General features: G+C 39.5%; 1 protein-coding gene across 2 annotated transcripts in view; it reads left to right on the top strand.

Moving 5' to 3' along the window:
• LOC147466147 (putative receptor-like serine/threonine-protein kinase At5g57670) overlaps positions 1 to 5,174 on the top strand; it is a 56,640-nt gene extending 51,466 nt beyond the window's left edge. The window contains exon 8 of one of the 2 annotated variants that reach the window (XM_086524388.1): positions 4,680 to 5,174. In XM_086524388.1, coding sequence (XP_086380514.1) covers positions 4,680 to 4,709 — 30 coding nt within the window. In that variant the 3' untranslated portion in view covers positions 4,710 to 5,174. The remainder of the gene's footprint in view (positions 1 to 4,679) is intronic. The other variant, XM_086524395.1, reaches the window with a different exon arrangement.
• Positions 5,175 to 16,725: the final 11,551 nt, after the last annotated feature.

Raw genomic sequence — 16,725 nt, 5'->3', positions numbered from 1 at the left:
GCAACTTTGAGAATTGAATTCTGATGGGTTAAGCTCACTTTAGGTAAATAATCTTTATTTCAAATGTTAATAAATTAATTCCTAAGTCTAAGGTATGTATATGTATGCATGTGCATGTACACGGTGGATGTCCATGGATGACCCATAGCCATGGACCCATCTCTTATGGAATGGTTGAATATAAGCATGGGAGCCTACATGAGGTGTATCACCTAAAGTGGTAAAGGACACCTTGAGTGGTAAGTGAGAGGCTTGTGACACCTCCAATTAGCAAGAGGGGGCGAGTAGAGAAGGGATGGGCAAGCCTTGGGCAACAAGGAACTCCAAAAATCTATATAAGGAGCAATTCCCACTCATTTTGGGGACACACAAAGACATACACTTGAGAGAAGGAAGCTCTGTTGCTGTGGCAAACACCTTGGTGACTACCACATCGAAGCTTTGAGAGATCGATAACTCCAAAGCACATTTGGTAATGTAAATCTATTGTTTAACCAAATTATTATCAATCTCTTCTCTCATTTAATTGGAATCCTTCCAATTACTGCTATATTATCCTTCAATTGGAATCCTTTCCAATTGCTACCCGACTATCAAATGCTATACTTTTCTTTACTTATCCTCAAATGGGAATCAACAATTATTATATCTATTTTATGATAATTTCTCTACATTATAAAGTAATGAAGGTCTCACTGCTCGATTACATAATCATTTGTCTTGACTACATGCGCAATTCTTCATCAATGTAACCTAGATGCTCACATGAATTAACTTATCATATTCAAGAATTTTGTCAAACTAAAATGATGGATTTTTCTTGCAAGCACATATAAGTGGTTTATCATGTGATTAGTGCATAAATAGATGGTGTGAATGTGTATGTCTCTTAGACTTTACATAAATTTTTACCTACCACAAGCAAAAATTGTTAGAATAGAAGTGTAAGAATCGATGTAATTAACATTCCGTCAACCTTATTATCAAATTGGTTTTTGCACAATTAGTTCTTACACATTTTCAAGTTAGCTATTAGAAGCGAGATGGCCCTAAAAAGGACCCGTGATAGCGAGACTCACAATGATGAGGCTTGCACTAGCTGAGAAGCTGACAAGGCAAAGAGAATTGCCTTGAAGAACGTGCAACCAAACTCGCCATGCGCACTGGTCGTGCATTAGACAAGGTTAGAATTAATTTATTAAGTATTTGCATTCATTGCATAGAGGATAGAGTAGGGAAAGGAAAAACAATCTCAATGGATCATAAAACCATCACAAATTACGGCATATGTATTATATAATTTTTTTTGTAGTGAAAGATTGTTTGGAAAGTAGTCTGTTCTGCTCGTAGGAAAGAAATGTTTTCCTAGGAAAACTCTCGAACCTTCTTCATTCAAAAATCCTATGCTGATATAGCCAAAACTCTCTTTGATATCGAGGGAGGAGGGCTTAGTGCAGTGAACGCTAAAGCAGTGCATATGGGTGCACACATCTTGCGGGTTTGTGCCCAATATGCAAGATAGTACTTGCGAGTTTGTGCCCAAATTGCAAGTTAGTCACTGCGGGTTTGTGCCCAGATTGCAGGACAATTTAGTTGTATGGGCAACTAAAGACATCGGAAGCAATAAACTCTTGCCAAGAGGAGTGAACTCTTGGGGTTTGGATATTTTAATGAAGAAGAGTCGTATGTTGTTTTTCTTGTAGGAAAGAGTGTTTTGGTGCCGCTTTGATAATGGTTCAAGGGCTGTTTTAACGAACTTGTGATGGGAATTTTAAAAAAGAATTTTGTGTATGAATAATCATGTGGTAGTAATTAGAAAACAAGCAAAAAGTGCGAGTGCGGCGGTGGAAAGAAGAGGGGACTGGCTCAGTTTGCCAGTCAAGGATGGGTGGTTTCGATCAGTCGAGAAACTCTCCACTCCCTCTTGTTAGGAGATTCGAAATTAGAGACTCATTATACCAAGAGTCGAAAAGTCCCAAATATACGTGCCCTTGAAAGCTATGGAGAAAAAGCTATTTGGATTTTCTCTCTTTTGGAAGATGAGAATTAGGAACGTATAAAATTCTTGTGTTAGTTCATGCTTTCCCTGCGAGACAGGGCTAAGAACCCTCTCCAATGGTACGGACTCAAGTATTGAAACATACTTGTAGGTTTCATTGTTCAGACGTATGGAAACATTTGTTGTTTTTCATGTATGTTTGGGGCAAACATACTTGACTTTTAAAAAAGCTCAAGAAACTCATGCCAATGTTATAGTTTAAAAGAATGATGTGTGTTGGTCTACTGTGCTAAATTTTGAGACTAAAATTGCTATGGGACTTTTGGACTCACATATGAAGTTTAACACATGCACCTAAAGGGGCTCCTTTTAGGTTGGATTTTAGGGCCATGTATGTTATAGATTGTCTCTCCGAAACTAACTTATAACATATTTCCATACCCATATGTGTATGCGTATGCTTCTCATATGTTTTAATCTATGGTTGCAAGAAAAAGTTTCTTTACCCTCTCTATGAGAGGTGGTTTGTAGCCCTATGGGCAGTTTTATTAACTCTTTTTCTCGGAAAAAAAAGTTCCTTTTGAGTGGACTAGACTAGCAAGCAACAAGAAAGTTTTGAAGAGTCAAGCAAACCCTAGTGATTCAAGTTGTAGATCGAGAATAACCTTTTGATCTACATACAGATGCTAGTAGTATCGCAGTTGGTGCAATACTTCATTCTATATACTCAGCCAAACATAAGGCTAGATGGGTCGATTTAATGGCAGAATTTCAGATGAGATTCTGTTTAACAAGGGAAAGGATAATGTTGTTGCTGATGCATTATCACGCATTATGCATAACATGAGTTTTACATTGTTTAACAAACGTAAGGCTAGATGGGTCGATTTAATGGCAGAATTTCAGATGAGATTCTGTTTAACAAGGGAAAGGATAATGTTGTTGCTGATGCATTATCACGCATTATGCATAACATGACTTTTACATTGTTAGAAAGTACTTTGCTTCAAGAAATCAAGGAATCACAGCTAGTTGACTAGGGTAAAACTTATGCACATCAAAAACCGATCTTTTAGAGCTTTTGAAGAAGGAGAAAAGAGTGTTTCTTCAAAGTTCATGCTAAGTCTACATCTTTGTTAATTGGTACATGTCACAAGCTTTCACCAGGGTACTATGGATGGCCCTTGGAAGATTGTCAAACAGCTTAGTGACGTAGCTTATCGAGTGGAGCTACCTCCAATGTTCAGTTCACTCAATATTTCATGTTTGTAAATTAAAACATTTTATTTTAAAAGATAATGATTTGATTGATGGTCTTGTTACCTCATAGGAGTCGGAAGATTGTAATCATAGTTCAGGCAAGATACTAGGTCCGAGATAGAAACGGTTGAGAATTCAAGATTTTTTAGTTGCTTGGAAAGATCTTCCACTTACAGGTGCTATGTGGGAGTGAGAATATTTTGTCCATGAACATTTCCCTACCTTGATCATTCAGGAGAATGATTCTTTGAAGGGGGTGAGAATATTAGGAGATTGCAAATTTCAAGACCCAATCAAGAGGGCTAATATGGTCTTGAAAAATATTAAAAAAGGTTAAATAATATGGGGACCCGGCCGAGACGGTCCAAGAGCAGGCATGTTCTGGCAAGGAATGTAAAAATGTTCAAGACGAGGTGCTCGGGGGATTTCCAAGGGTAATGTGGCCAATGTGAAAGGGGACATTACCAAGGGAAATAGAGGTTGGGTGATGACACATGCGTGAGGATTCCAAACGTGTTCAGGGCTCGAGGAGCGCTAATCGATTGGGAGAGCTAGCGAGAGAGCAGCAGGGAGATACGGTGAATAGTGGCCAGAGACTCTCACAGAAGGCTTCAGCCAACAAAAGTGTGAAAGCGGACCAAGCATAGCTGTGTGGACCCATCATTAGATGATGAAAATAGGTCCATGGATAATTAAAACATACACTTTAGAGCTTAGGGATCATTCTGACAATATAGTGAAGAGGCAAACAGCAAACCAACTGAAAATTCTAAGCTATGCTTTGTTATAGCAGCTCAGTTTTTCTAGATGACATCTTCCAGAGATACCTACAGCTTACAAAGGCTCTGTAAACTAAGGAAACAGAATTCTGTGGTAAAGTCCCATTAGCTTGAATGGTTTGGCCCATTCTTGAAACTGTTCTCTTGATTTCAATTATTGGAAGAAATGATTGAAAGATGTTGGGAAAATTACCGATTCCAAAAATTCCCAAAATACCCATGTATCTATTTTGGTTGGTTTGTCCAATATGTTGTAATCTTTATTCCTTTTTTACAATTGAGACCCATTTTTGAGTGCTTAGCATGTGATTCGTCACAAATTTCCTCGCACGAAAAGGCAATTATGTCTAAAAATAATGAAGCAATTCATCTCCAAAGCCTACATCACCAATTCAAATTTTCGTTTTAGCATCTTGAATTGATAGACAATTAGTCTTCTTATGAAAAGCTACAATTTTTCCTATCTTAGGAGAAATTTAATCTCACAACCAGGGTATTTTGGGAATTTTGGAAAATTTGAAGGGCATTATGGGAATTCATGACAAAATATTGAGGGTATTTTGGGAATTTCCACAAACTAGAGGGGTATTTTGGTAAGTTTCCCAAAGATGTTCTCTGATGTTGTATGCTCTCCTTTGCAGGTGGTGAGACTGTTGAGCAGTGGCGTCTAAATATTGGTGGCTTGCTGCCCCATTGTTGATGCTTGCAACAAGAAGCGAAAGCACGGGGCGAGACATGAAAAACCCAGAATTTATCTCCTTGTTGGGAAGAGGTAGTCAAGGAAAAAGCAGTCAGCCAACCCCCCTGAAGTGTGCACTCTTATTGATGGAAAAAGCATAGGGTTATTTCTTGCTGACAGATTTTTCTCAAAGTAGTTTGCAGGCAACATGAAAACAGGGACACCACCCTTACACATAGCTGGACCATAACTAGGTACAACTTGGAGCCTATGATTAACTAGGCATACATGTAAATCAAATTATGATTTCCACACCAAAACCACATTCTGAATATTGATTTTTTTTTTTTAAAGAATCTCTGAGGATCCTATTTTTTCACTTTACCTACATGGCTCAAAATCCTCTTGGAATACCATAATTTTAAAAGCGCACGTTCTAGAAGCGGCTTCCTCTCCCCTTTTCCTCTTTCACTTAAGTGAAGGGATCTCCCTCAGATTCCTGTTAATAAATTCCAAAAAAAAGCAAGTAAGTAAGGTATGTCTGGCCTGATTTTGGGAAAATCGCCAAAAGGTAGCATCTTGGTAAGATTCTACCTTTTAGTAATTTAATGGACGTCTCTCTCTCTCTCTCTCTCTCTCTCTCTCTCTCTCTCGTGTCTCTCTTGTGCAATGTTGCATGTAGGCCATCTGAGAGGGAGGAGGTAGGGCAGACGGAGTTGGGCAATGGGGCGGACAGGTCACTTTTTTGCTCTCTCTCTCTCTCTCTCTCTCTCTCTCTCTCTCTCATGCAGAGCTTCAAGCCGGCATGGCTACAACTGCAAGTCAGAGAAGCAGGGCGACAAAGGAGGAGGGTGAGGGACGGCGGGAAAGGAGACTCGTTTTGGGTTTTTTTTGTGGGTTTGGGGGGGGGGGGGGGGGGGGGGGGGGGTTTATATATCCGGGGAGAATCCTGTGGGCCAATAGGTTTAATATTTTAAGAGCCAGTACGGGGTACCAGCTGGAGTAAATTCTATAAAACAATGGAATCTTAGCTGATGCGGGAGTGGGGTGCGAAGGCTGTGGAAGCATGAGCCCGAAGAGGGGGCGGAGACCATGCAAGCAGGTTCCGGGCAGTGCAGTAGGCAGAGTACACACATGCGGACGAGCGACGAGCATGCAACCACAATGCGTGCAGAGAAGCAAAGTAATCTTTTTTCTTTTCTAGAGTTGCAGCAGGGAACAACTCGGCGACCTCGTGTGAGTGGTTACGGGGGTGTAGCTGGAGACTTTCGTCTTCATGGCGCAGGTTCGAATCCCCTATTTTCTTTTGAAAGAGAAGCAAATCCTCAGGATTCAATTCAATAAGGTGAATGAAGAGAATCCGTACGAATCTCACGTTGAATTGAATATAATATGCGGCAACCCAGTAGGATAAAGCAAAGCATTTTGAACCAGTATAGTCTCAAGTTAGCTAGGTTGTTGTTGTATGTCTGCTATGTCTGGCAGATTTTGAACAAATGGTTAAAATGAGGAATCTGGAGAGAATGCCTTCCAGGTGGCGGCAAGGGAAGCAAGAAAAAAGAGTCTCCAACGCTCTCTCTCTAGAACCCCGACGGGCGGCTATCGCTTTGTGTTGAGCTTTCTGGAATGCTCTCGCTCTCCTACCAATATGGTGGCGGGCGGCTACCGTCATGCCTTGGGCTGCATATTCCAATACATCAAGCAATCTCAACCGTCCATTGCATTAGCATTCTAACAGTGAACACGAAAAATGCATGACGGATGGGAATCTCCCTCACCCCCACTGTTGCGGGACAGGTTACAGGCTCGGCCTCCGCCTGGCCTATTCCAGCCCGGAACAGTGGGGGTGAGGGAGATTCCCCACCTCTTCCTCTCTACAAAAGGGTCTGCAAGGAGTGTAGCAGAGAGAACGCAGGGAGGGGTGGCAGAGGCGTGTCGTCAGCTGGTAAGAGGCTCTCTCTCTCTCTCTCTCTCTCTCTCTCTCTCTCTCTCTCCACTCGAGCAGCTAGGCAGGTTGGCACGAGGTGGAGGACTGAGGTGGGGTCGTGGTTGGAGTGTTGCACACCCCCAAGCGATAAGAGCCTCGTTTTCATGAGCTGGAACTTTAGAGCGCTCTCTCTGCGTGGCAGGTTTGATGGAATGAGCAGGTAGGGATGGGCGAGGGAGGACGGGTCGAAGAGGGAAGCAAGAGGGGCAGGGATGGTATTGGCGCCACCATGTGAAGAAAGAAGACCTGGAGAAGCAGGTGCAAAGGGCGCTCGAGGGGACGTAGGTGCGCGAGTCGTGCTCTGTGCAGGTCCGATGTTAATGTGGAAGGGAGGTGCAAGCATCTTGGTCATTAATTGAATTTAAATTTAGTTAGTGAGGAAGTGTCTGGTGTGCTAATCAAAACACCTACACACAATGGCTCAATAGTTGGTACGGGCCCCCCCTATGGCTTTCAGAGCCGGGTCGCACCCTAGGTTAGTGGGGGGAGTGGAAAGCACATAGTCGCATCCAGCCTGCTTTTGATGCAGAAAATACCAACCAAAAAGGGGCTAGCTTGCGTGCTTCCGTTTTATTGGCTCAGAATTTCCTACGCCCTTAACCTTCGCTTAATCTTGCCCTTTTTGTGGGGCTAGAAGGAATTTCCGGAGTTTCTAAAAATGGTGATTGTATTTGCTATGTTCCCCCCACTCCTCTCGGGTGCGACCCGGCTCTAAGGATATTATTAGTGGAATGAAGGGGAAAAGAACGGTCCCACCACCTTGTTGGAAACGAGGATGAAAAGTTTTTACCTAAATATGAAGGAAACTCAAAAGATGGGCTCATCTAGAAAAGCAAGGAGTGAACTTTCATTCCTTATCTTCCTTGATAGTTCCTTAATACAAGGGAAAATGTTAATATTTTTAGCTCTACTACTACTCTTATGGAGGCTGCCCCTTAATATTCCTAAATTCTTTTGCATGTTGTGTGATTGCAAATCAATAGGACATTTTAAATCTCACTAGTTCTCTTGGTGCATGGGGGGCACCGCTCCAAGCATTATATTGTTTAAACGAAACGCCAATGCACATGATCATGTGCGTACCTTTTCGTCGATCATTGCCATTGCCGCGTTCATCGAGGGTTTGATATTTACCCAAAAAAATAACATTTCATTTCTCTCTCTATCTTGCTCTTGCAATGCTTGAATACAATGCCCACTATCGGGCTTCACAGAAAATAGTTTGAAAACTTTCCAAGGAGCAATGGCTACAAGCAAAACTTTTCAAAGAAGCCAAATCTAAATATCGAGCACTAAAAATTACTTGTTAGTAGTTCTTTCAGGCGTTATACTGAAAAAGTCGTTTTGGCTCCCTGCTTGCTATCATGCCAAAGGTCATTTGTACATGAGTTCACTAGTGGCTCACTATAGTACAAATCTAAGTTGAATTTGCATATCATAAAGAATATAGTTTGCAAACTAATGGAAGTCATGTCAAGCATTAGATGTGCCTAGTGCCATTGGTTGCAATGTAGTGCATTGTCTCAAAATTACGATGAGGGAGGGTCCATATGTATTAGAATGGGTAGCTAGTGGCCTTCTGAAAGGTATCTATTTCATAGCAACACGTTGTGTGTAGGTTTTGTTGGTCAGAAGGGAGGTAGTGCTAAAAGCATAGTTCAATTCTCGGTGAACACTTAGTTTAGTTTAGTTTAGAAATAGGTGGAATGACACTTAGTTTAGTTTAGAAATTTTCTTATGGTATTTCCTTGTGCCTCCATCTGCTTTGGGATAACCTTGTTTTGTAGATCGTTCTATAAGCTATAAGCCTGAGCCAGTTGAGTCTCTCTCTCTCTCTCTCTCTCTCTCTCTCTCTCTCTCTCTCTCTCTCTCTGTGTGTTTGTGTGCGTGTTGTTCCTACGAGGTTAAAAATTCTCTCCTCCTTTTCTTCTCTCCTAGATAGGTAGGTTTTCAAATTTCTAAAGGGTAGGTTTCCATTCCTTCCTATTAGAAAATTTACGTTGTATGTATTGTTTTGGTCTCATCGGCCACATTGGCCTCTTTGAAATTTTCTCTCTCTCTCTCTCTCTCTCTCTCTCTCTCTCTCATGGAAAGCCATTGGCATGTTATCCTTATATAATACATGAGATGAATGGACTCCATTGTGGAATTCTTTTAATTGTATAAATAGAACATTAGATCCACGGACTTCCTTATGGAAACAAGAAGAGTGGAAAGTATGTAAAAAGGGTCAAAGTTCACACTTCTCAAGGTCAATTTCTTGAAAAACTACACCTAATCTTGTGCATAGACTAGTGGCATGAAAGTCATTAGATGGCATTCATCGAGAGAATCACATAGATTTCTCTAGGCATAGGTCTTATTTGCAACAAACACACAACATCATGCATCGACAATTTTGAACAAAATAGGAATTGCCAAAATATTTGAAACTTTTAGATGTTTTATGATAAGTGTAGTTTAGCAAGGTGATCTTTTTTCTAAGCATAGGTCTTGTTTGCAACATGCACACAATATCATGCATCAACAATCTTAAACAAAATAAGAATTGTCAAAATATTTGAAAATGATGAGAAATTTTACGAGAAGTCTAGCATAGCAAGGTGATCTCATGTTTTAGGCCTATTAATCTCCCTCAGCTAGCTTTGTCCCACAAGTCAACCCTGCCCACAATTGATTTCTCTTTAGTTCTAGCACCTTCATTCGCACCTTTTGTGAGCCACTGTTCAGGTAGCCATTCTTTGTTGTGTACACCCACCACAACTTGTTGCTCATATGCTCGTCACCTTACCCAATACTCACAATTGATTGCACTTTAGTTTAAGCACCTTCATTCACACTTTTTTTCAACCTCAGTGTATCTTCACAATAATCGTTATACGCATTCACATCTTTGCTTGAGGATTTCAAGAAAAAGAGGTAAGTATTTGTTGTGGAGGAGAGAAACTCTACTATTGGTGCCCATCATCATTGTCTTCTTTGCGTTGGTAGTGAAGAGTAGGTTCCAAACTTTGGAAGATGCTCTATTGGTGAGGAATCTCACTAGGTCACCACCACCAACATTTAAATTGCAATGGTAGTGCTCCTTACATGGATTTTGATGGGGTGTCTGTTAGAGTTAGACTATTTGCATATACTCTGAATGTCATTCAAAATTATGTGGTTTCATTGGCTTGCTAGCTGCTTGCCATGCAAAAAGGTGGGAGAAATCTTCCTTTGGTGACATGCGCATCCCTAGGCTTGCGATTGCCTCTCCATTGGGGAGAGTTGTTATAGGTTCCAATTTGCGACATTGGTATAGGCTAGTTAGCTCTAGCATTGTTACCAATTTACTTAATTTGAACAAATTTAAATGCTTAAGATTGTCCTGATTAAGTAGATTGATAACATAGATTTTTATTTAAACTCCCCAAAATAGTGGTTGAAGTGGAATTCTATTTTCATGAAGAGTGTCCATCACATAATTGCCCTGCTTCAATTGTTTGCAAGCATCACGCAAATATTTACATGTGTGAAATAATAAAGCATAGTTGAAATGCCTAAGATTGTCCAAAATGAGTAAATTGGAAACAAGCATGGAATCTAGTAGAGCTTACTTTTATTCATATCTCTTATAGCTTGGAAAGGTGGTACAACTTTGAAGCACCTGACAAGTTATTTGTATTTTCTTCACTCAATTTAAAGAACCGGATGTTTTATTAAAATTTTCCAAGAAATATTCTTCAAAAAAATTAATTCATGACCTTTAAACATTTCTTGACATATCATTGATGGTGTATGTGGAGTTCATGTTAAGTTCATGAAAGATGGTGGCAGCTGCTCCCTCTCTCTTTCTCTCTCACATATGTGTGTCAATGCATGCATGTGTACTCAATCAAGGGATGTATACTCTATTGTGCAATATGCACATTGAGTCTAACCAATCACCATTTGATGTCCATCAATTTTTGCATCAAGAAAGTGCGCAAGAGTGCAATGATTTGTCAAGAAGAGTTAAATATGGAGGAAGGTCTTGTGTTTCTTACAAGAGGTTGTTCATAGGCGGATAAATATGGTGCTCTAGGTTTCTAACAAGAGGTGGTGAATATTAAGAATGTAGGCTCCTCACATGATGAAATTTTGCGTGAGCTGCTTTGAGTAGACACTCCATTTTGATTGCTTGAAAGCTACACATTGGATTCAACAATATTGGTTAGAAAACAAACAAGAGAGCCATAGAAGGAAAGAGAGACTGATGCATTGGATTTTTTCATCTTTTAACTTTTCCTTAACTGCAATATGGAAGAGAGTAGTCAAATTTGTCTACATTCAATAATCAAACCAACCTTGGTCAAGAGGAGCTCTGCCTAAGAAGACTTTGCATGATCCTGATAAATAGAAAAGAGATCAAACAACAGCAAAATTTACAAGGTTGCATTGGCAAAACCTTGCAATAACCATTTCATGTTTAAATGAAAACCAAGGCTATAAGTTATTCCCAAATGAAAAAATTACAAGGTTGCATTGGAAAAACTTTGCAACAACCATTTCATGTTTGAAGCAAGGCACAGACAATGCATTTTTATTACTCTTATGTTGGCACCAACAATCTTAAAGTTAAATTGTCACAAAGGAGCGAATGAGTTGCAAGGATTACACTACCTTCCTATAAAGGCATATGACTGTGTACATTGCCATGGGTAGTCTCAACTACTCAAAGACTACATCAAGAGAACTTCCTGAGATGTTCTTGACTCGGGTATCAATTTTCATGAGAAATGCTCCTTCAAGGAGCATAAGTAAATCCAACTCATGCATTGATGTGCTTACCAAGTTACCATCTTGGTGCACATCACCTATGTTCTAGATGGTTTACACATAAAGAAAAAACGAAAGAAGAGGGAGGTAAGCCACGTTGAAACACTTCTCTCTCTCTTTACCTATGAATCCATAAGTCTCAAGTCGGAGGTCTCTCTCTCTCTCTCTCTCTCTCTCTCTCTCTCTCTCTCTCTCTCTCTCTCTCTCTCTCTCTCTCTCTCATGCGCATGAGCAGATGTGGTGCAGGTGATCGTGAGGACAAAGGCGATGGGCAGTGTATGTGAGAGGCGATGGGGGGAGAGTTCATTGGTCAAGGGTTGTGTACATGCAAGATTTCCAGGTAGGGGTTGTTGTAGAAGATGTGAGATAGGGCGTGATATGAGGGCTCTTCTCGTGAGGCTGAGAGCCACTGCTTGCACCTCTCTCTCTCTCTCTCTCTCTCTCTCTCTCTCTCTCTCTCTCTCTCTCTCTCTCTCTCTCTCCAGCTCAAGGGGCTCTTTGTGTGCTATCTCTCTCTCGCACTCGACTGCTCTCTGTGTTCATCAACGTATTTTCTGGTGTGTTGAGGTTTTCGGGTTGGGGGGGGGGATCTATCTGATATGTGAATTTCTTTTCGAAGAATATGAAAATAGCCTTTAAAAACCTAAAAAGAAACCTTAAAAAAGTGTACAAGATCTGATAGGCACTATATCACTACCTGCAAGCAGACACTACCAACAATGCATTTGAGGGCACGGCAACAAAGGGGGTTTCGTAGGAAGCGCAAGGGACATAGAAATGTAAAGAAAGAGCTTCAAACAAAAGAGATGCTAGGAGTTGCACTGATGAGGCCTCCAAAGCTCCCTCCTTACGTGGAGTCATTTCCTTATTTCAGCATGCTCTTCGCTCTAAATTCCTCAACATTGCACTCATCTTCCTCATTATTCTATTCGAGCATTTTTAAAGCTTAACATGGAATGTTTTTAAGTGTTAGCATAGTTTTTTTTAACTAAGGTTGTCTTGTATCTATTTAAGACATTTGCAAAGAAATTTATTTAACTCTTAGTAGAGTTTAGTCCTTGTTTCGGCATGCTCTTCGCTCTAAATTCCTCAACATTGCACTCATCTTCCTCATTATTCTATTCGAACATTTTTAAAGCTTAACATGGATTAAGTGTTAGCATAGTTTTTTAAAAAATAAGGTTGTCTTCTATTTATTTAAGACATTTGCAAAGGAATTTATTTAACCCTTAGTAGAGTTTAGTCCTCTGTTCTAAGGTGCTAGCATGATTGAAATTTGACATCTTTGGAAATGTTGATTTTGTGTGGTTGTGAATTTTTTTTAAAGAAAACTTGTACAACCTTTAGGCTCTTGGGGTAATAATTTTAAGTTTTTAAAGTTTGTGCAATAATAATTTAAAATTTCAAAGATTATGCAATAAATATGGTGATCAAGTCATTATGTTTTCATGCAACTCCTTATAATTCAACCAACCTTCTTTCTTTTTAGTAGCACCTCTTTCACTTCTATTACGCCTTCTCTTTTCCAGTGAGGAGATACATCACAATAGTTAATCCTTCTAGACGTCAAAAGATGATGCTTCTCTCCAAAGAGAAATATGTTGAACTACAGATGACTCCTTTGCAAGAAGACTTTTGAGTTGTCTGCAAAAGGCACATTTACAATGAGGTTTTTGAAGCTCTTGCAAATGGTGTAAAGCTAGAATCTGTTGTTTCTTGTGGTCAAGAAGGGTTTGTCATGGACCAAAAGTATCAAGTTTTATAAAGTTTGCATTAAAGATATATCTGGTAACTGCTCCAGTGGGAGTGGGTTCCGAAACGTCTCCTATCAATTTGGATGATAGTGCACATCCAAATGTTAAACAAAAGAGTGTGCTTAATGATATTAAACTCCTTCCATTGAATAGTGGTTTACATGCAACATTGGAGAATGTGACAAAGATTCTATGAAGGTCGATGGGCCACCCAGATGGTGTGATGGATATGTTGCCTTTGAGCTTCCTCCACATGATTCACTTTCAACCATATCTAGTATGAAATTGAAAAATGATGGGCATGTCTGGTCATCATATGTTACATGCAGTAGCGAATGTTTCAAGGAGTTGTTCGATTTAGCATATGTTGTGGAAATCTTCAATGTTTGAGTATAGATTGTTCATACTATTCAAGGTTAGGTATTCAGAATCAAAACAACGGAGCAGCTATATGTCTTTTATTAGCATGAAAGAATTACTTTAGAATATAGCAGCTTGAAATGTTTGCACTGTGGACAAATACATGGATGTGTGTCAATGTGCCCTTTAGTTATTTATTATTTCCTTCCCACGGATCATGCTAGCAGTAGATGTGCAATTCATCTAAGTTTCCACAACCATCCATGTGAGGAGGGGCTATGCCAAGCACGTGATAAATTTATTGATGAAAAATTACATGACTATGCTAAGCAAAACCCTTTCACAACTATCAAAGAATTGGAACCAAGAGATGCAAGATGTAATCTTTGATGTTTTGATGGGGAATGAAATAGCTGCAAACAACACAAATGGAGACAATGAGTTTGCTGAGACATTGGAAACACTCTCACCTTTTCCAAATAAGAGGAAATTAGAAAGGTGTCTTGAAGTCATCAAGAGACAAAAAAAACATTACTAGCATGGGTTTGGAGGTCGTGCTTGAAAAAAACGATGCAGATATCCTTATATTCATAGTGTGCCTTTTCCAAAGTTTAGAGGCCTTATGGGAGATGAAGCAAATGCAAATTGGATTACAATTCGTGTCATTTATTTCAGTGGTCCCCAAAAAAAAAATCCGGAAAAGGAAAGATCTTCTATCTTTCATTGGAGGCAAAGTACGGTGCGCCATACATAAAAATGCATTTTTCCTTCTTTATAAGAAGAGCATAAGATACTATCGTAAACTGAAATATGTACTAAATGATCTTGCTACAAAGCATATCAAAATTGAAATAAGAACATTTTGGGCATGTTAAAAGTGCTATTCAAAGTGAGATGCCAGATGTGGAAAATTGGCTAGCATGTGGGATGTCAGAACATTTCATTGGGGTTCTTGGTTTGTGTCTCAAGATGTAGAAGGTGTTTTTGTCCCTACCACATTTCTTCTGAAGCCAAGCATACAAGTATGCAAGAAATTTTTGGGCTACAAGAACAAAATCTCATTTTACGAGGCTACAAGTGCATATATGGCAATGGTTGTGGTCTAGAGTGTGAAGTACAATACATATCTAAAAGGTGTGAGAACACCAAATGCCCAAGGATGCAATATTTGGTGGGTAGATTCAAGAATCGAGGTAGTGCTTCTACTTTAAGAAAACGATTGGTGGATCTTACTCGCTTGGCAATGCAAGAGATGGATATCCAAACACATTAGATGCAGCGTGAAAATGTGGCACACCATAATGTTCAAAAGCAAAAACTTATCCTTGCTAATTCACATGTTGTTTTGGATGAGGATAGTCATAAAACTGAGTATATTACCACAATTGTCAATGGAAAAAAAGGGTAATTTCTATAGCAACTTGGAGTCTCGTGTAGTAAAGATAGTTTGGGCCATTCGTCGCACTGAGCCTGAAGGAAAATCACATGCTTTGGGAAGCATCCTGTACAAAGATATTGATACGGATTATATATTAATGATGGTGTCAGAGATACTAGACAAGGAGTCCCTGCACCTGTTTGTATGGGGTCATAAAAGATATCTAGCATCAACAACTTAGTCGGGGGGTGTGGTTGACAATGGTTCCACAATACTTCGAACACTCATACTTGGAAAGTTGACAATGACCTTATTGTTGGTCTTGCAGTACCAACACCTGGTGTGTGGATAGTAGGATGAGGGGACAAGTTTATGGTCACATGAAATTTCCATTGCAAGTAAATGGATTTGTGCTCAGTTCTGGCTCAGACACTGCAGATGTCTCAAAGTGCAGCAAGTGGTTTTCGTCCAAAGTATATAGGTGGTTAAATTGTGAAATGGAGATCAAAATTGAAAAATTATTTCTAGCACAATATAGAGAAAACTAAGAGTTTACATGTGCAGGAGGTCATCCGAGAGGCCATAATAGTGTGCAATGAGTCGCATTTATTCTACATTTTAGCACTGATGGCTCAATTGCCAAGGGGATTACTTACTCAATGACAACTTCATACCTTCCTAGATGCACTTTCGTGAATATTTTCAAAAGAGAGAGGGCAAGCGTGTAACTGATGTACCATGCATGCATCTATAATATGTTTTCCAACAAGTTTTGGGCCTTGATACAATGTCACAATTTCATGCATCAAGCAGTGCTAACAGAAGTTGAGATGTTTCAAGCTCTCAATGGACACATATGCAACACCCTTGCATAAGGAAGGATAGATAAGCCACCTAATTTGGTCCTAGGAATATGTTTTTTAACATTATCTTTACACTTATAGAAATCCCATTATATAATGGAATCCCTATCAAGCAATGTCAACATTCGATATTTTGGATTATTGATGTAGTTTCTCATGTAAGTTTGTCCTTATGGGAGTGCTCTATGTTCCTTTGAATTTCAAATGTACACATAATTTTATTGACGTTCAGTTTCAGATTGTGATTTCATCATTGACTGTTGTTTGGAATTGAATTTTGAGTAAAAATTGTTGTTCTCATTATCTATGTTCAAAATCAATATCGGTGCTCTTGTCTTTGTCCTTTTCAATTATGTGGATTTTTATTGGAAAGTTTCACTTGACGGATGAGCTTGCTCGGAAGCTCTCATTTGGTGTTTTGTGTTTCGTGTTTTGCACATTCCCTGTTTTCAACTACTAGTTTCCAAGAAAAGTGTTCACCTGCTTTCCTCCTCTCCATTTCTTTTTGCGTAGACTTGGTTAATCACTCATATGAGATAAGTTAGTCCTAAGGGAATCAATATGAGCTCCTTATGACCTTGTTCCCTCACTCCTTATGACCTTGTCCCCTCACTCCCAAATGCAAATAGGTGTTGACTTATTGACTTGCTTGTATAAATAGCAGTATCCGTTTGTTAAGATGTTGGACAAATTAGAGACAATCCCATAATCAACATTTATAATAAATTAGGTCGTGGCTATGGCATATATTTTGCTAATGGTTTTGTATGCTTTGTATTGATATAGCTATAAATATAAGCAATTTTCTATTAGTTTTCTCTCCACTCTATATTACTAATTTTGTAAAATCAGTAGTCTTCTTCTTCATG

This window comes from Adiantum capillus-veneris, chromosome 1 (assembly GCF_014529385.1).
Source record: "Adiantum capillus-veneris isolate H3 chromosome 1, ASM1452938v2, whole genome shotgun sequence".
In the NCBI taxonomy this organism is placed as follows: domain Eukaryota; kingdom Viridiplantae; phylum Streptophyta; class Polypodiopsida; order Polypodiales; family Pteridaceae; genus Adiantum; species Adiantum capillus-veneris.
The sequence above is the reverse complement of the archived record's forward strand: the minus strand, read 5'-3'. Positions and strand labels throughout refer to the sequence as shown.